General features: G+C 43.6%; 1 protein-coding gene across 1 annotated transcript in view; it reads right to left on the reverse strand.

Moving 5' to 3' along the window:
* Window positions 1-21,594, reverse strand: part of fndc3a (fibronectin type III domain containing 3A) — a 66,764-nt gene that overhangs the window by 38,140 nt on the left and 7,030 nt on the right. Inside the window, exon 3 of the mRNA XM_079732109.1 lies at window positions 6,482-6,557. Within this exon, the coding sequence (XP_079588235.1) occupies window positions 6,482-6,557 (76 nt within the window). The remainder of the gene's footprint in view (window positions 1-6,481; window positions 6,558-21,594) is intronic.

The raw sequence follows: 21,594 nt of genomic DNA on the forward strand, positions 1-21,594 counted from the left end.
CCAGATTACAGAGGCATGAATGGATTCCGCGCGCAGTGACGAAAACGATGGCTCGCATAGCGTTTCGTAAGCAGCAAGACACTGGGTGGGGAGGGGGGGATAATAGAGCAAAACTTCTGCAGAAGAAGAATGGAAGGTTCACTAAAAATAATAAAAATATACCCCGACTGTGTGGAATTGTTTTGGTGAGCTTTCTGTTCTGCATTTTGTTCAGCATCGTTATAAACAGATCGGAACCAGAAACTACCCAACCGGAGATGTGTGTTTTTGTGAGTATGTTTTTACACATCTTTTTAGGGAGGCGTGCGTGTGTGAATTAGCACAGGCTGATGTAGGACGCTGTTCTGCAAACAACGGTTCAAGGAAACAACAGGAGCTGCGTGTTGCGGTTTGAAAACTAAGTAAACAGTGGACTTTTAATTTTTTCATCAAATCTGCAGGGCTTCCCGGCAAGGCTGCTTGGAAAACCCACACACGCATTAGACACGCACATACACACACAAGCATTAGACACCCACAGATGAGACACACACACACACACACACACACACACACACACACAGACACACACACACAACCCAAAGAAAAAAACATGTCGGCGTCATTCTAGAAAGAAGAAGACCATTCTTTCTGTGTGTAGTTTTCAGAATCAAAGAAAACTGAAACTGACGTACGCAAACCAAGGCTGCATCTGCTCATTGATGACCATGTACACAAGCATGTGGTTTCTGAGAGCAACGGCTTAACAAGCAGAGGTCTTTATGCTTTCATCTTCAGCCAGTGCAAGCTTATTGCATTGGGGCAAAGTGATGTGACCCAGAGAGGGCAACACACTCACACCGATTTATTAGACGTAAAACACTGGCCTTTCCAGCATGTAGTGGTTAAATGAGAAGCTCCCATTATTTAACATCTACGTCTCTGTGTGCGTGCGTGCATGTGTGCATGTGTTAATGCATGCATGCAAGATTTAGGGTCCTCAAACAAACTTACTGTTACTTAAAAACTGACTCATGCTTTTCTTTCATTTAATTTCCTTAATTTCTTAAAAAAAAAAGCCATTTTAGATCCAATTCTTCTGAGGTAAAAAGATTCACTTTTCAAATCAAGAGTAAATCGATTGTGATTTGTGAGGCAGAGGATCAAAAAAAGCTTAAATTAAATAAGACAACAAAATTATTTTTAGGCACTTTGTGTCTTAGTCACAGTTTATGAAAGACACATTAGTATGTGTTTTTTTCTAAAGTTCTTTCTGTAAAGAAAGCTGAGAGCAGCTTGTGGTGCTTAACAATATTTAAACCCTCAATATTGCTTTTGGTATTTTTCAAAAATCCTGCTGCTTTTTATTATGCTTCCATTTTGCCATCACTTATCTTAGTGAGGTACATTTTAAAGGGAATATTGGGAAAGGAGGTTGAATCTGGGGCTGTCTAACAGAGCAACAATGTTCTCTTCTCTATGGGACAGACTTCAGGCTTACAATAAAAATCGCTGTCAAAATCAATCTCTCCGATTTTCTGCCACCATGGCGGAGGGCAGAATGTCTGGCAGGTGCAAGGTTGCCGGTTCAATCCCTCGACTCCTGATTAAAAGGGTTGTTGTGCCTCTGAGCATAGCTCCCGGCCCTGGTGTGTGCGTGGGTGTATCGGAAGGGGTTTTTGAGTGGCTGATCCACAACCACTACGACGATCACAATGGTCTGTTCACCAGCATTGTATCAACACAAAAGAAAAGTAGATTATTGCGATGCAGTTGAATGTAACGAGACTGTGCTGTGAAAATGATTACCATGCTTGAAATAGTTAAAACCTCACACTATAAGGTGAGGTAAAACTTGGTCGATTGAGCTTTTCTTATTGAGAAGTAGCTTTCAACCTTGTGGTCATGTTAGAGACCCCGCCAAATTCTATAGAGCAATTCAGTTACCTAGTTCCGTTCCATTTCCATGACGTCCAGGACAAAAGAGAAGGTTTGGTGTGGTCCGAATGCCGGTTCAGTAGAGATTTCAACCAGAGCGAGAGACCAGAAAGACAACAACCACCATCTTGCAAAGAGAATCAACACATAAGAGGTTTGCAGTTGCCTCAAACGGACAGAGGCCAGACCCACACAGACACACACACACACACACACACACACAGACAAACAAACTCTTGGCTCTTCAGGGCCATGTCAGCATGACATGGGGGGCCGTCATGGCATCAGCAGAGAGAGGGACCCTATCTCTGGAGGAGCTCCAAGGCACACCCTGACTACCAAGAGGAGGCAGAATCATCCGGAGTGACGCGGACGAGGGACAGAGCCAGATAAAGGACTGGCTTAAACCAGCTCAACTGTCCTGATGCTGAGCCTGTCCAACACACTCCCTGAACCCATCTCACAGGTCATCACTCACCGTGACTCCCCCCCTGGGATTAAAAATGGAGGACGATAAAAGGCTGCGAGTGGGGCACGGTGGCGGCGAGCGTTAGGACCTCCCCTCTTTATGCGTGGACGACATGGAGGGGCGGCGTGCTAAGTGCTTAATGAACACACTAATTGGCCTCCCCCACTTGATGCTTGCCGCCCCTCCCCCCAAGCCGGTTATTACCAAGGCTAATGTGTTTTTTTTTCTTCCACCGATTCCTTTTAAAGAGTGGCTTCCTATTAGGCAGGATGTCATGCGCTAGCACGTAGCAATTACGCACACCAAGATGCTAAAAATACATGACTAAACAGACAAATAGGTCTGGGGTAGGGGAGGCTGGGGCTGGGTGGGGGGTTGGTGGTTGTGTTCGGTCAAGGGGTGCCGGGGTGAGCGGGTTTATCCTGATTGGCCAGCTCCTTCAGCTTGTGTCTCCTTGACACATTCTGGGGTTAAGGGTTAACATGCACGCACAGCGTCATGCGCACGCACAGTGAAGTACTCGTAGCAGACACCTAGCCGACCCTCAAAGAGCGCGCACACACACACACACACACTTCCTCTCTTTGCACCACGATGAGTCATCTCTCCATTCACGTCACAGATGGATGAGAGCAGCCTTTGACAGGATAGTTAACAGCCGCGCACGGCAGGCCCTTTGTCTTCCTTCGAGAGGAGGCTGTGCACGCGTTCTTGGGAGGAAGGGTCTCATGGTTCAGAGGCGTCATGGCTAGCGCCCGTCTGACACCAGTATCACCACAATAGGCCCCCTCCCCAGCAGGGGAGCGCCCAAGCAGGGGCTTGGGGTAGCCCATGCCGCCTCCTCCAATGCAAAAATCTTAATGTCATCAATTATGATCGCCCATATCTGCACCCAAAGCCTGGTGACGAGGACGCTGCTCGGATGCCTGGGTAGGGACGACGGAATTGCCCGGGCAGTGACCTGAGCCTCCTCCATAACCAAAGGCTAATCACAGTGTTGTGTCACAGACCACGCACGCACTACGTCAAAGCCTCCACCCAGCTAGATCACAGAGACGTAGTGACAAAAGAGACAAAGGTATTAACCTGAGGGCATGAGGATTGGTGAGCGTTATACAGCCTTTAAAACATGGACATAAAGAATAAGGAAAGAAGAAAAAAAAAACGCTTATATTTAGGCTGGTATCTATTACTAGGCTATTATATGCACTACTAACTACGCTAAATAGGAGAATGAGTACAATCCTCCACAGGCTTCATAAGTATCTATCAAATTGGCAACCTTCTAGGCTGCTAGGTATTTAACAATTGATCATTGGCAAGTGAGATTCTAGCAAGTGCTTCACTTGAATGCTAACTACAATTGGAACTAGACTAATAACTCTGCTGTTAACCGGCTGCAAAGCACACAGCTAACTAGAGTGCTCTCTAGCCATTCAAGCTGGCGGCAAAACAAAGGCTATCTAGACGGCTAACTAGCCTGTTCATCTGCCTGCTTCCTAGCCGGTTTACCTGGCTGCCAACTACGCCAGTCCCAATGGACAAAGCGAACACACCGACGGCAGGCCGACTTTCATTTCCTTGACATCCTTCATCGAATCAAATGACCTGCCACTCAGGGGGGAGGGGGGGGAAGGAAATAAAAGTGAGAGCGAAAATAAATAAATAAATAAAGTGAAGGAGTGAACTGCAGGGGCTATCGATCCGGATGTCAATGATACAAGTCATAATACTAACAAAGCAAGTTGGGCTGGAAATCGATACCCTTCTGCGGCGACCACAATATATCATAATCATTTACAATTACAGGCCTGCCAGCGACACCTCCTGCTGCAGTTGCTGTGGCTGTCTGGGGCTCACAAAGCCTGGAGAGCTATGGATCCACAAAGCTCATTGTTGGCCGTCACAAAGCCAGCGCAATCACCAATTGAGGAACAATCGCGGGGCAGAAAGGGAACGATAGCCATCCGGAAAAATAAGCATGTGTAACACATCTTAGTCAAAAACACGGGCCGTCTGCCGAAACCCCACAATCAACACTGTAATTATGGAAAACAGAGATTCCTCGTGATGATAACATATCGGCACACATGACTCCTATTCAGTCATCTGTCAAATTAAATAGCGACAGAAGCATGCCAAGTCACATTATCGGCAGCGAACGCCGAAGATGGCAGATGAACTGATTTGCGTTGGCTATTTCTTGCATTTCCGGTGAGGGCTGGATATGTCGCAGGATAGGTGGTGGCTGAATATCAGTGGGAGATGGTATCGGTGCTACAGACCAAAATGATTTATTGGCAGGGGAACCAAAGCAGAACAACAATAGGGTGTGGGTGCGTGTATGTATACTCAGGATTAAGACAATGCTATGGAAGGATAACGGTAAATGGGACGTTCTTATGGGGTTATCAGCCGTTTATTACTGGTCTGTCCAGCATATGGTGGTTCAATGACGAAGCTGCCAGTATTTAATTATATTTAGTTTAAACTTTCATCCATAGAAACACGTCCTTAAGGAGTTGGTTGGAGTTAAGCATCTTGCGCAAGTGCACGTATGTGAAGATTCGGGTTCAAACCCAGAAACCTTCGGCTGGAGTCAAACTAACACCAACTACAATCCTGCTCCTAAATCCACCCAGCATCCTCCTAGTATTACCCAGTCGCATATTTACTGTATCGGAAATACCGAAAGGGCTTCTAGAAAACCCCAGCCAGTGATGGTTTATTGTCTGTCTCTATCTAAGGGAAAGGACAACATATTGCAAGTATCATATGAAAAATAAAAAAAAAACAATGTAGAAAAGGAAAGAAAGGAAAAGGATTTAAATAAATAAATAACCACGTCTGCTAAGTTTAATTGACATGGTGGCTTCATCATGTCGGCTTATTATTCATATTGTTTGCTGAGCATAGGGCTGAATGGCACATGAATAGGAGCATGATGTTGTTTTTTTTTAAAACAAATGTCACGGCTGCCTGGATTTTCTTTTTGTTCACCACAAAATAATTCTGCAGAGATGCAAAGACAAACATACTCGTCACAATGTATTCTAATTAATAATCCCAGTATTAGACATGGCTATGGACTGCTCACAAAAACCCAGAGTGGCCGCCTATCGGTCCAATAAAGACATTATACAGTATATATTTACATACATTTGTCTTTTTTTCGATGTACTGTAGGTAATGCTAATGTTATGCAAGGTAATGTAACGGCTAGATTTTCATTGCATAGGAGTTGCATGGAGGTTAGCGGCTGAACGGACATTCAGCTTATTCGCATCTGTTCAGGCTTCAACGTGTTTCCATAGTGACAACACACATGATACCTTAATCGCGTTTTTGTTTATTAGTCTGCTTCCCACAGATAACAAGGGTCTAACAACGTTAACATTTTTAAAAGGTAGACATTCCGTAATTTCCTGTCTGGGATTAATATTTAAATATTATTTGATAATATTTTATCTTTATGGGTCGGTAGAGATAGGTAGAGATGAGTTGGAAGAGAAGGGTTAGTAAAGATAGTGATAGGTTGAGATGAGTTCGAAGAGAAGGGTTAGTAGAGATAGTGATAGGTTGAGATGAGTTGGAAGAGAAGGGTTAGTAGAGATAATGATTGGTAGAGATGAGTTGGAAGAGAAGGGTTAGTAGAGATAGTGATAGGTTGAGATGAGTTGGAAGAGAAGGGTTAGTATAGATAATAATTGGTAGAGATGAGTTGGAAGAGAAGGGTTAGTAGAGATAGTGATAGGTTGAGATGAGTTAGAAGAGAAGGGTTAGTATAGATAGTAATAGCCAGAGATGAGTTAGAAGAGAAGGGTTAGTATAGATAGTGATAGGTAGAGATGAGATGTTGGCGAAGGTCTAGTAGAGATATAACTAGGTAGAGGTGAGTTGGAACAAAAGGATGTGCACAGATATAGATCATTAGAGATGAGTTAGAAGAGAAGTTAGAGATAGAGATCGGTAGAGATGAGTTGGAAGAGAGAATAGACAGAGATCAGTAGAGATGAGTTGGAGGAGAGGTTAGACTTAGAGATTCATAGAGATGGGATTGAGAAGGGTCAGTACAGAAAGAAATGGGTAGCTTACCTGTGATACACTGAAATTGACCATCCTCTCGTCTGATAGTGAAGGCCTCCCCTGGGTTTACCTGCACCAGGATTACCTGGGGACACAAAGCAATCAGGTAAGAAACCAATTTCTCAATTTTAAAATCAAACACGCATGTTACATGGGGCTGCACTACTGTGTTTACTCATGGCAGCATCTGCTTTTTATTTGCCCTGAAAATATAGTAAAAAGGATGGCTAAAACAGATAAGTAGTTGATAAAACCAACCCCCTGGCAAAACTATATGGCCCTATATGGATATGAATTATCAAGGATAATAAAAATAGAAAGAAATACAACATTTTATAACCCTGCTCAGGGATTGTGTTGCACAGTGGTCGGTTATTCTCCATCATTTTATTTTTTTATTTGCCTGCAATAAGGCGAAATGGCTCTTAACTGCTTTCCATTATTTTTATAACAGGAAGAGTTGTGATGACGGTGCAATACGGACAATAAGGACTTTAACACAGGAGCAGCCCAGGGTCCGTCATTAACATACGGCTGTGTGACTCCATCGTGTCAACAGCGGGCTGCTGCCGTCATCACCTGCCCTCTCCAGCCACATTTACTGGCTGTTTTTTTTAACATGGCATTTTGTTTTTTCGTGAAAGGTTTTATTTGACCAGATGACAAAAGGTGCAATCATATAAAAAAAAATAAGAAAAGAATACGAGGGTGTGACGACAGTGCTGCAAATGTAAAATAAAGTAAATGTGTTTTCATATTGATATGTTAACAGCAATTAACAAAATTAATGCAATATGAGAAATATGTAAAAAAATATATATAATAACAGAGAAATATTTTAGATGCGCAGAATACAAATATAATTCCACAGAAATAATAGGCAAGAAGAAACTGATTATATTGACAAAATTATAGTTGATTTGGATCAAACGTTATTACCGGTATTTGACAATATTGCCGCAGATATGCAACATTTAGGATCACGTTATAAATGGGAATGGGATGGCAGAGCCAGCATTCATTCAGTCTCACTTATCTGAAAGAGCCTTATAACATTCAGAGATCAGATCGCATTACTGAAAAAGCAGCATTTTGAGACGATAATAAACCTATATTACCATCTTACAATAACCAAGGTCCCAGGGGACTCTTCGTCTCATATCCCAGAATGATTATATTGCCTGGCTCCATATTAAATAATGGAGCCTCCGTTCTGTTTCTGCCAGAGAAAGGCAGCCAGATCCACAAGTGGTTCCCTCTCCCCTCGCCTTACAGATGGCAAGAGGCAGCACAAAAGAACACATTCACTCAACTATGACATTTCTTTTAAAGTACGTATATAAAATGACAGCAAGCTTTTAACATCAGTTGAATAAACGTTGTACTAGACTCAAATGCCCCCACTAGCATTAGCTCGGTATGGATTTTAAATGGAGAGGAGGAAAGAAAAAAAAAGGGAGAAAATCCACAGGTTGTTCCACCCTGCAGCCGTCGCTACACAGCCTCAAACCAAACAATCCATCACCAAGCCATTGTCTCTCGGAAACAGAAAAGAAAACCTTGATTAAATAGAAACAATAAATAGACCCAGACACCGTGGAAGTGGGAGTGAAGTCAACAGCAGCACAGTGACAATCAAATCCCTATTCTATCCGTCCGGTGGTTATTAAAGGCAACCAGAAGGCAGCTCCTCCACTCCCCCCAGGGCTAATCCTAATGCTTATATCTGGCTGCATCCGCGCCACGCTGAGCACACCCCAGCGCTCCCGACGCGGACGCCACCACCGCACCCGTTACCTCGCTCTTGTAGAAATCACCGTCGTAGCACCTGGCCTCCCACGGCGAGGGGCTTGGGCTGCGGCGGTCTCCCAGCACAGCGATCGTCAGCACCTCCATGTCGGACATGGCTCTCTATTCATGAGGCTTGCGGACGGAACGGAAGAGCCCCTTTTGACTGCCCCACACACACACTCGCGCTGACATGCTAGTGCACACCCACGCCACCACCAATGGCAGCACTATAGCCGGCGTAGCGGAGCGGGGCTGTGATTTGCGTGACGGTGGTGGGGGAGAGAAGGGGAAGTGGTGAGACGAGGGAGGAGGGAGGAGGGGTGAGGGGAGCAAGAGGAGGGGGAGGGACGAGGTGAGTGGGTGGCCATGGGAGATCTCATTGAATCAGAGTCAAAGCTCTCCCCAGCCGGCTGCTTGTGTTACCCCCACCCTGTTTCTGTGTGAAATAAACACCTCTCTTTTGTTGTGTTGCTTTCATCTTCCCCTCCCTCCCTCCCTCCCTCCCATCTCGGTCCCTCTCTCTGTTCATCTCCCTTCCACACACCCCCCCACCCCCAACTCAGAACTCAAATCCAAAAATCAATACCAAGCCATTCTTGTCCCTTAGATAAATAACGATTACAACAGGGATGAAACGAGGAAGGAGGTAGCAAAAATGGAGAGAAGCAAACAGGGACAGAGAGAGACTTCTATGAGACTAGTACTTACTGTTGCCCGCATCTCTTTCTCTCATTCAGCCGATGCTATTCAAGCGGTCACAAAAAAAAAAAAAACAAGAGACGGCACTCCCGAGTCTATAAGACCCTCTCCCTCCTCTCCCAAAGCCTCATGGGAAACCATATGACCCTTCTAATGATGCGAGCACATCTGGCGCTAGCTCGAACTGCTGCCGAGCGCGTGCCCACACTGCTTCCACAAACTAGCTTTTACAGAAGCAAAAAAACTAATAAAGCCCAGCGCCAGCCGGACCCAGGCAGCCAACAGACCCGTGGTGCCCAGGAGGAAGTGGCACCGTTCTAGGGGGGGCGTGCAGGGGCGGGGGAGTGGGGGTAAGTCTCCCGGCGCTGTGACTTTTGGCCGGAGGGCTTCTGCTCCCCGGGGCTGGAGGTAAGAAGTAGCAGCCTGCGTCCGGCTCCTACGGTCTCCCTGCCTGGCGAGCCTCGACCGCTGCGGAGCACGGCAGCCGGCTCCCAGGGAAGATGAATATGAAAACGCGTCCTCCTTTCCGTTCACTCGCTTCGCTACAGCCTCAGCCACCCCGCCAGTCTCCACGGCAACCTCTCAACAAATAAGCCCCTGCAACGACGACAACGACGTCCGTGCCACACTGCGCTGTGAGAGGAGGAAGCTGAAAGCACAGACGCACGGCTCGCGTCTCCCTCCCTCTCTTTCTCTTTCGTTTAGAGAGGGGGCGAGAGAAGTCTCGGGGAGATCCCCCCGGTTGGTTTCTGTGGTTCTTGTTTGTTGTTTTCTTGTTGACTGTGCGTCAGTGACCGATAGGTGTGGGCACTCCACCGCGCCGCCTACAGAGCCCTGGCAGCGTCGGCGGAGGTGGTGGTGGGGGAGCTAAGTGTGGCTACGCTACAACCCAAAGACCAATAGAAGGTAAACGGGGTGTCATGCTCTACGTGGGAGCTGGAGTAGGAGGGAGGGATGGGGAATGGATGGGCAGGGGTGCTCTTTCTGCTTTTTTCTTCCCCAAAGACAACAATAGATGAACATCCCACGCATTGATGGTGGCTGACATGTACGGTGACTATGCTATGGCAGCCCCCCACTTCCTCTCCCCCCCCCACCTCCTCACAAATACAGCTATGGTTTCGGTTTAGTCCGTGTCATTCACAAGACTACACACACCCTCTGGCAATACTGCTCAACCGGCTTTAACTCGATAAATACTCCAATATCCTCTGGTAATACTCTGATGTATACACACTATTAATCCTGTGATACACTTATCACTGCTCCGTTAACATCACCTCTATTAATACTCCAATCCACTCCTCTGTTAATACTGTGGTACACCATGTATACTCTTGTATATAACGGTATGTACTATGTCAATACTGGCCAATGCTGGTCTAAAAACATTACTAATATAAAAAAACTAGTTTACCATTTATCAATATTCCGATACACATGCATTCTATTAATACTGATCGGTTAACATAATAATAACATTAATACTCAAATACTGCATGTTTAATGTTCCAATATACTATTAATACGGATATAATCCGTAACATAATCTGTAATATAAACACCTCAATCACTGATAAATTAATACTATGAAAATCTAAACTAGTATACAGTATTCGTATACCATCTTCCAATAGTCAAGATACCCACTTAATACCAGCATGCCCTTTAAATATTTGGATACCAACTACAAATATTAGTACCATTTATTCTAACACACATCCGTAAAATTACTATATTATACTATATTAAACACACTCTACAATATTAACACGGCCTCTGCGAATATTTGGATACACTATTAATATTTGCATAATCTATACTCATACTGATCTTCATCCACTATTACTCCTGATAAAAGATTGAATACGATATTCTTGTAATACTGGGATACTCTACTGCTACTGGGATATTAATACTGATTTGCCTTGGAAATATTAAACATAACTATAATATAAAATGATATTCAAATTATATAAACCTTGTTTATATAAATACTAGTCGATTGAACAGGAATATGTATACTTTCTCCTTGGACCTAGAGATCTCTACCATCTTCGCTAATGTTGAAAAGTGTCAAGATAGTTTGCATTTGCATTGCCACCGTAGCCACGAAGTTGGATATTGAGGCCATGCCAATCTACTGACTTCTTTGTTGTGTCGATTCCTTTAACCGCCTTGCAGCCCTGCTTGCAGCCTTGCAGACATGTCCACAAATTAACTTGGTTTCTCTCGCTATGGCTGACTTCAGCAACGGCCAATCCTAAACTCTGCGTGAGAGTCATTCTCCCTCTCCTTTGTTGTTACTACCCACGATGTGAAAGTTTCCCTATGTATGTGCGCATGATATTTCCCAAAGTATCATGTACACTCTTTGGCTCATTGACTGTATGCTAGCTAAATCGATGCCTGAGGTGTCCTAAAAATGATTTATTCTTCAGAGTTCAACAGCACAGTTCAAAAACCATTACAGAAGAGAAAAAGGAAAAAACTTGTCTTCCAGTCTCCAATGACCAGCTGGCGTCCTCAGAAGTCAAGAGGAGGGGTTTCTCCATGAGGGAGTACAGTAAAAGAGCTGAGGTTGCAAGTATTATCTCACTCCCCGACACCAGTCATCTTTCATTCACCCTCAAAGTGCCTCGCTCAAAAAGCTGTCTCCCTCTTTGCAGTGTTTAACAACAGAGCACCAGAGTTCACAGAAGGCTCCCCATGGACACAGACTTACACAATACCATTTTTTAAACGCCTTCTGTGTTGGAATCCACTGGAAGATGCATTCAAGAGACAATGACTTTCGGGAGGGTTTCAAGAATCATGACTATTTGCATTTCCGTATCGAGATGTGGCAGGCTCTCTCCCTAGCTCCCACTCAATGAGAGCCATTTCTCTTTATTTCTACTTATGGCACCACGGCTGCCTAATGCACTACCATGAGTATTCAACAACACCGCAGTCTGAATTAATTTTCTCAACATCTATTCCCATAAAATATGATACTTGCTCCAAATGAAATTACTTTAACTAGACCAAAACACAACAGAGCCATAAGCATATCATAAAACCTTAGAAATGTGCACAGCAGACGATTAAATCTGCTCCAGTTTATAGCGTAATTAAGTAATTTACTAAACATTAATCACAGCTTCCTTCACAACTAGACAAAACGTGAAGCGTTGAACAACATCATACACCGAAACTTCCTGTGGTCAATGGTTTGTCAAAGATAAACAATTCAACCTTTGGAAGTTATTTGAGTCAAATGTCTTCCTTGCTACGTTTTCTGAATAAAAGAGAATGAAAGTTGGACACTCCAAGAGACCAGCCGTGACAGAGTTCCAAAGAAAACTGCCTGTGTGAGTAAAAAAAAAATACCCCTCAACTGCCATATTGCACCACAATCGTCTTTTCTTTTTCTCTTAAACGTCACGATACATTGCCCAACTGGTGTTTACAAATGAATAACCAGGCACAAAACCAATACCACCAGCACCAAGGGCAGAGAGCTTTCAAATGTTTCCCCTCAATGGATTAATAAATAACATCTCCTGGTAACAGCTCATGCCAAAGCCCTCAACATCAAGCAACATACAATCTGCTAGCACTCACGTCCATTTAGCCCTTAACTAATACGCTGTCAGGAGCGCTCAGGAAGCCACCAAACGATGGCAGCTCCCGCACTACTACTGTGGGGATCAAAAAAACCTGCCAACGAGGAACTGTTCGGGAACCCTGCAGAGATGGACGTCCACTGGCTGTAGAATTTATTGCATGGCCAAATAAACACCACACTGCATAGAGCATTATACAGTGGGGAAACACCCTTCAACCGTGCTCAGAGAAGGACTGAAGAAAATATACAGAACCTTCTTTTGGAGCTGAATTAAGATGTTTGATTGAAATTGTGTAATAATGTCAAAGATGGAAGCTAATGCCGAAATGACACACACACACACACACATTATCAAATCAACCAACATATACCTTGAATCACAGCCTCTATAGTTTCTATGCGTCTTTGAGAAACTCTTGCTATAATTGCCATGAACTTGTCGACATTAGGGCTGGGTAAAAATATAGATTCATCAATGCACTGCAATTTATTTGTTCTAGATTCAGAACTTTTTTGAAATCGATTATTTCCATAAATTTTTTTTTTAAAAAAAAGCATACTCAGACATTGTAATCTAGAAGCGAGTATTCCTAAATGTACATGCCCTTTTACATTTGTCCATGTCATGATTATTATTTTTATGCTGCAAGTTTAGCTCAGGAACAATACTATACAATGGTGTATTCCCTTTTTGCTAGTTAAAGCACAATGAAATTAATTATTGAATCAATATCGAAGCAATTGGATCAATATCGAATCGAAATCGAATCGAATGAAGACCTAAAGAATCTAATTGAATTGAATTGTGAGGTACCTGGCAATACCCAGCCCTAGTCGACATGTTGTGATGTTGTCACCATGCTGACCGGCAATGGAAAGGCCAAGTCTATTAGCAGCAGTAGTGGATATTTTCACACAGAAAAGACTGTGGTTTCAAACAAAAGAATGACAAGGGAACACGCAAAAGCAACAGGACCGGCAGCAACAGATTAACAGCATGAAGCCTTATTTGAGGACTCTAAATCCGCATGGCGACTCAGTAAAGGTTACATATCACATGGATGGCTGAGCGCGTCTTATGTGCACTGTCTTCCTGGTCACACACAAAATAAATCAGGGACTCAAAACCGCTAGTGTACCGACCAGGCCTACGTAGGCAACAGACTTTATAGTGACCACGGTTTTGATAAACACCTGCGGCCCTATGTTGTACAAATCAATTCCTCTCTGACCACTTTCAGGTACGTCGTAACAGTTGTGTACGTAAGAAAAAGTTACAAAAGGCCATCAAGGTATTCATTCACTTAATACCACTTTGCACGATCTGGTTGGATGCATCTAAATAATCAGTTTTAACTGTCCGTCGACGTTGGATTCAGTGGACGCCTCATGGCAGAAGCGGTGTCCCTTCTTCGGCACCATAACGTCTATCTCAATCAAGCAAAGAGAATGTGAATGTGTTAGAAAAATAAATACAACAGTGTTCCCGATGGGTTGTGCTGCCGGGCAGGTCCTTGCCCGTGTCGAAGCGAGGTGCATGGATGAGTAGCAGGCCACCTCAGAGGCAGCCGGCGGGGCTCTGCTTTATTGCCCAGGAGGCCAGGCCTGTGATCTGCCCGCCGCGTAGCTTTTAGCTCTGACGCGCCTGGCTTTTTCACCCGGTGACTCAGGGCTCAGGTTCCTCACGATTTGTTCCTCTTTAATTGTTTACCGTGTACCAGCGGGGCCCGGCAGCTGGACTGACAGGAAGCTGGAGCAATTTGATGCAGGGGGGGCGAAGGGGAAAATGGAGGGGGGGGGGGGGGCAGCGATGGAACCAGCCAGGAGCTAATGCAGTCACTCGGCGGGAGCTGACGACATAAGCGAGTCGCTTGTACCAGTCAAAGAAATGTGATGACCCACACTCCTGGGTCCCTGGGATACTTCAGTGAGAAAGCAGGGCGGAGAGAGTGAGAGAGCGAGAGAGAGGGAGGGAGGGAGGGAGGGAGGGAGGGAGGGAGGGAGGGAGGGAGGGAGGGAGGGAGAGAGATACGCACGGAGGGTTTTACTGCTTGTAAATATTGCTGGATCACTTGCACAATGGAAAACCCAAAGCGCAGTCTGGTGTTTTGCCAGTGGAAACACAAACACAGGCGTGTTTTGCTCACTGCATCTGTGGTCCTTGAAAAAAAAGAAATAAAAAAGGGGGAACTATTATGGCCGAAGTCGGTGAATGATGACATTGTTCTGTATACATTGCTGGCATTGTTCTCCAAATGATAACGGTGCAGTACACCTCCACAAGGCATTTCAGTACTTCAGTTCAAAATTCTCATCCTAAAGAATATTGTTGTTGGTGGTTGCCAATGTAGCGCAGTGGATTCATCACCCATTCCTGACTCTGTTTCGAGATAGAACCACGTGTGGTTGGATCAAGAAACAGGTCCAACAGATCACGGAAAAAAATGACCAAGCCAGAAAATTTCTTGTTAAAACAATAACAATCAGAACTGAGGTATTAAGTATACTTTCCTACAAACGAAAAACAAGACATGATGCTGTTACCGGTAGGATTATGCTAATTAGCAAGGTAAAGTACCTTCAAACAAAACTAGTCTTCTTCTTCAGTTTGGATTACAATACGTACTGATTTTCCATCCCCCAACCACAGCAGAGGAAGAGAGAAAGAGGGAGACGAAGAGAGAGCGACAGAACAGCAATGACAGATAGACAGAGAGAGAACGAGAAGGAAGTGAGAGACACAGTGGGAGAGAGGGTCTCTATGGAAACCTTGCTTTGTGCATCCAGAAGACACCGCCTAATGCAACACATTAAGACAACTCCGGGAGCACTGAGAAACTAGGCTGTATACTGTACGCCATTTGTATATTCAAATGCCTCTCTTGGAGGGGCAAGCATTTAGCTTGATAAGCCGGAGTGTCTTATCATGAGCCCCCTGTAGCTTAATGGGCTTCTAATGGCTCTGTGTGGCTACCCCATGACACCGTTCAATTTGTAGGGTTAGTCCTCTATCTGATCATGATCTGCAACGAATCTGTTCGCCTCAAATCGCAGAGTAATTTAGTTTTCATAAACACTCAAACACAGAAACACTGCAAGGGCCTCGGCTTTGAATGATAAAGATATTTCATAAGCGCATTTTTACTTTATCCCAGCGTAGAGGAAATCATTAATCTGTGTGTTGTCAATCCAGCTGAGGAATTTGCTACGAAATATAAATAAATTTAATAATTTAATAAATTTAAATTTAAAAATTTAATATGCTGTATGTCAAATTTAGTGTAGACCAAATGTCAACTGCATTTTATTACTGGATGTTCTTAATCGCACCAGTCAGAGTTCAGTTCTGATACTGGCATTGTAATGTTTTAGTGAAACTGTTTATCTTAAGTAGTTTCATAGTAAGGATCCTTCGTCATTATCAAACAAGGGTGGTATTCCCTCGCCTGATACAACGCTTCCAATAAACCATTAACACTCACACAAACTCCATCCAATACGTCTCCATCGCACTTGCCAAATATTGAAAGCTTGAAAGCCATACGCTAGTGTTTCCAGCTAAATCAAAGGCCTGCATGTTACAACTCTCGCATGTGATGTGGTTTTGGAGTAGTTTGCGTACCATCGACAAACCGGAAACTGCCATCAAGAATCGTTCTTCAAGCTGCTGCTCCTCTTTGTTTCTGATGTGGTCAAACCGTTTTGATAAGTACTAGTTTGAAACATGAAAGCATTTGAAGGTTATATTCAAATTCATTGTGTGCGCTGTTGGAAGAGTGCTTGATACAAGATCCCTTACGTAATTCTGATCTGATTCCATTTTTATGCCAGACCAAAAATACAATATGACGACAGCATGAGTTAATTAATTGAATGATTTATAATTGGATGACGTACATTGACCTGCAGCCTCATGCCTCTAAATTGTAGACTCATTTTGAATATAGCCTTCCATTAAATGTGCTGAAAATTTGGCTATGAATCAGATGTCAGATTAAAGATGAGTGTGTCACAAAACCTGCTTCTAAATTTTGTTTGACGACAGGTCCCTTTGGATAGAGGCTTTTGCCTGAGAACTAAATGGTAGTAAAAGGTAATCATCTTTACCCCTTCATCTCAACTGACAACATCCTAATAAGGAGATTTTTTCTGATTCCACGAGCAACCGATAATCTAAGCAATTTGTATGTGTCATACAAATTGAAAAAAGTCCCTTTATTATCTACACCTTCACAACCCTCATCCACGCCCCATCTGCCAATGGCCCTCAGACGTGTCAGGAGACTGAAGCCTCCAGACCTGAGATGGATGATTCAGAGTGTGTGAGATTATACTGAAACCCGAAGAGTAGGCCACAGCTCTGCCACACTCTCAAAACCCCTGAGGGTGAGGTGTGAAGATGATCGTGATGGGGATCACATTGCCCAGCTCTTAGTCTCCCATGTATGTTGCTGATGACACACAGCCAGTGTGAAGGACGTCAACAGGAGCGCCGTGTCGCCGCTGTGCTGTTCACGCCAACAGTGACTATAGCCCACGCGACGTACACAGTCACGGGGGGAAAACGTATGATTCGCCTATGTATAATCTGTCCAGCTGAAAGGCTTACCAAAAAGGGGCTTCTTTCTATAACATCAAAGCCAGCATTGAACTGGCAGTAGTCTGAAGCAATGTACAGCTGCTGATGGTGTATACGCTTGGAAACCCATAAGATTGATGACCTGAACTAACTCCAAACGCTCCTGCACTCCCTCTAACTGCGCACTCTGCTTACTTCACAGGTATTATTCAGAGCAGACACAAGGCTTTGTATTAACCTTGCTCATGTTCCAGTGAGTTACAAAAAGAGGCCATTATTGGGGCTGCCTTGGGTCCAGAGTTTCTCATGTATATGCCTATTGTGGAACGTTGTGCACCATCGTGCGCCCTGACATTTTGTGCCTGTTCCACAGTAATTTATACCATCTCAGTGGGCAATGGACCATATTTGCTGCATCTAATCTCTCTATGGCCTTACCTTTCTCTCTGCTCCCTCTTGTTTCAGGAGAACATGAAAGTATTGACTACAAGTTTGCCTGCATTGGGATTGGCTAATTTATGCTCAGGTAGAAAAGTTCTACATTCCTGTACACAGGGCCGCTGCTGGCCGTTTCGGTGCCCTACGCGAGCGGGGGGGGGAAGCCTCTTTTTATATATTAGGTAAAAACATATAATTGCCGAAATTGAGTGATAGGTTATGCAATTAAGAAAAAACAACGGTGGGCCTCTTCATAACTAATTTATATATTTTTTTAATTCAATAATGTAATAATTATTTTTATTTTTTTATTTTTTTTACAAACCATAATTTTTGGTGCCCCCCCCCCAGGTACTTGCTGCCCTACGCACTCTGCGTACTCTGCGTATAGGGAGCGGCGGGCCTGCCTGTACACCAATAATCTAAGATAAGATAATTGAAAACGATAACTAACATACAAATATTAAACGTCTATAGAAAATACATCTATATACACATTAACGGGGCAGTGTGTAGAATTGAGTAGCATCAATTGGAAAAGACTTGACAGAAAAGGAATATAATATTCATAAGTAAGTTTTAATGAGTACGATCCTTGAAAATAAGAATTTTGCGTTTTTTGTTACCTTACAATAAGTCCTATACATCAACATAGGAAGCTGATCCACTTGACAAAGTAACAGCTCTACATTATTATTCTACATAATACAAATTGATTAAAACATAATTTTTAATCCTGTGTAGAGCTGCCACTAATGATTCCATTCTTCCCAATGCACACACCCCGTCAATCGACGTAGTACGAGCCCAGATTATAGCATAAACATAATCAACACTTATTCATCGAAAAAGATAAGGTAGTTGGCCAACAAATGATGATGACTTTAATAATGAGCGTACTTAGCAGCCAGAATGGCTGTGTTTCCCCTCAATTTTTTTGTAGCAGTGGTGCTAGGGGCTAGGGGTCCGGGGGCATGCACCCCCCCCCCGGAAGGAAATTTAGAAAAATAATCCTTTTAATGGTGGGGAAAATGGTGGATTGAGCTTCCAAATTAGACATAACATCCAACAGAGGTAAGGTATCTGCTGAGACCAGATCATTGTGCAAATGTGCCTTGAACTTGTTGCAATTTTATTTTTCAGCCGCTGCTGAATGCATATAGGGGAAACACTGTTAAAATGAATACTATACTTATTATGAGGCCGACCACATAGAACAGTGCGTTGTCTTCCGTTCTTCCAAGTTACCCCAAGTTTAAATATTTTAACTTTATGCCCAGCGAAACAACACAAGACGAATCAAAAGAGAGCAGCTCAGCAAAGGCGAAATCTTGTTTGAGAAAAAGTAAAAAGAAGAATTTAAGAAAATAAAATATAAAATTTAAAATATCAGTTTAGACGCATTTTCAGTGTGGGAATCATCTGTGACGTCGATTAATCACGTCATTGTCAAGCTTTAGATGAGAGACGTGGATGTCATCCAAGGACTCAAAATGAGAAGCACACAAAATGTATTATGGCTTTTATTTGACAATGAGTGGGCGCAGAAGGCCAGCTAACCACACGTCCCATTTTGCTAAGTACCGCTTGAGTCAGAGCTTGAAAATGAAAAACTTGCACGGCCAAAAATGTATCATTTTACAAAGATCCATGACATTGACTATGGAATCAATGCACAATTGGCAGGGAGTGCTAATGGGAAACTTTCAGGAGCTCACGGAGACCCAGACAACAGAGGTGGGGAGAATTAAACAGAAATGGAATAAGCCAATGATAGCAAGTCATCTCCAACCCCGAGCAGTCTCAAGGTAATAACTTCTCCCTCCCTCCGCCGATGACAACTCCCTCTCTGACTCAGACCAATAGATCAAACACAACGTCACTAACCAGCAGAGGAGGGACGGAAGGGAAGTAAAGAATCGGATGTCCTTGTCGCTTCCTTCACTGAAAAGGTCAAGGGGTCAGCTAGGGAGAGGGGTTAACCATCACTGCAAATTCTCTTCACCGTCTCTCACACACACACACACACACACACACACGTCTCCAGCCATCACCATATTTATACACCTTCACAGACACAAACAAACACACATAATACACACATCTCCCAACCTCCCTGCCATAAAAGCCCTTTGCTACAATTAGCTCTGCCCAAGACTAAGCCCTGGATAATGGTCTAGGAATTTCTCTAGGTACCGTGGGTCGGAGAATTGTATTTATTTATGGGAGTATCTGGATTCTATGCTTACAGGTTACTTGTATCGCCGGGTTGACTCAAAACACGTATTTCTTTAAAGAAATAACGACGTAAGTCTGAAGCGTCACTTTAATCTTTACTGGACATTAATGGTACCGTCCTACAGAGGGAGTAAGTGTGTTCGCTAATAGTTGACTAGCCTCTGTCCAGCTGCTTCTGTCCAGCTCGCTAATAGTTGGTTATATTTCTCTATCGTTTCTATCATTATTTTCCACATTCTGACCCTGCTTGACGTTCACTACATGTTCACGACAAATACACAAACAAAACATGGAGGAGCGTAAAACAGAACGGTCGTCCTGCATCAGTCCGAGGCAGAACAAGAGTCGAAACATGGGATTTTTGGAAAGAAAAGTAGATCTCAAACAAGTTAAAAGAGTCTTTAGTGTGCGGATATGTGAGGCTTGTTCTGGACAGCTGTTGATTTTGATGTTGCCGTCCGAGAGAGGGTTGGGCATCTCAGTATAACGCTACGGTGTGGGTGGATGTATCGGGCTCCGTCGGAGCAGCGCTTTATTCTGCTATCTGTGTGAGGGTTAAGCTCAGTATCATCCCACGGTGTGTGGCTCCTTTCATATACCACATCGCTGTTGTATGTTGTCAGCGTTGCAAACTTTTTGGCAGTAAAAAAATAAAAAAGCAAAAGGTCATTGTAAATTCATATTCAAGACAAGTAACCTAAGTAACAATAACAAAAAAAGGGTGCTTATTCACTGCGGGGGATAGGATCAGCCGTTAGTAGACTTCGTTGAAAATATGTATTTTAACACTTTCGGGAAACACACACAAAGACACACACAGACACAAACAAGGTAACCTAACCCCTCTCTGACGCCATATCTGCGTTTCAGAGCTCAACAAATCTCTCAATACACTGCTGTCAGGAAGAGGCTTCTCCCAGCCCTGCTTTCCACTGCACAAATAGGCAGAAGCTGAAAGGTTAATGAAACACACAGCAATGCAAATCCCAGACAGCACCAAAACAACACAATCCACGGTCAAGGAGAGAACAACTGTTCTGCTCGACCTGAAATACGCACCTCAAGCAAACGTGCAGACATATTTTTTAAGGGTTATATGTGTACACATAAGTCGCTTTGGATAAAAGCGTCTGCTAAATGCCCCAAATGTAAATACACTTCTGTTATTTTACCCGCATTTAAGAGCAGACATTTTATTATGCAACAAGTACTTTATGATATCTTATCTCTGTGATAAAGTCAGCAGAAGGGCCAGAACGCCAGATTTTAACAAGCATAGATAAAGACCATTTCAATATTATGAACTTGATACCAAAGTGTTCATTTGTTGCGTTTGTTGTGTTACTGGTTGGTACTTGTAATGCGGTTCTATAACAACTATATGGCATCTGTACAGTTGGAATCCCAATGTACAGGAGTATATCAAACCACAGACGCAGTATTGTGGTCAATATCACACCGCCACATTTTTCCAAACACACAACCTCACAATAGGTAACCAGGTAACCACAGGGGAACGAAGCAAGGTAACCAAATTCCACAGGAATGGCCGCCTCACAGGCCAGCCAACAAAACAAGCCAAATCTGATTTTGTGCGGAACAAAGCCTTCCTCAACCTGGGGTTTTTCCACTGTAAAAAAAAAAAAAAAACAGAAAAAAAAGGGCTAGAAAGGCCAGTTTAATGGGGCCAGAGCTAATATTAGCAGGTCTTATCTTAACAGGTCCACAGGTCTGTGGACCGAGTTCCCCTCGCTCCACGGACACTTA

This window comes from Pollachius pollachius, assembly GCF_949987615.1.
Source record: "Pollachius pollachius genome assembly, chromosome: 3".
Classification (NCBI taxonomy): Eukaryota; Metazoa; Chordata; class Actinopteri; order Gadiformes; family Gadidae; genus Pollachius; species Pollachius pollachius.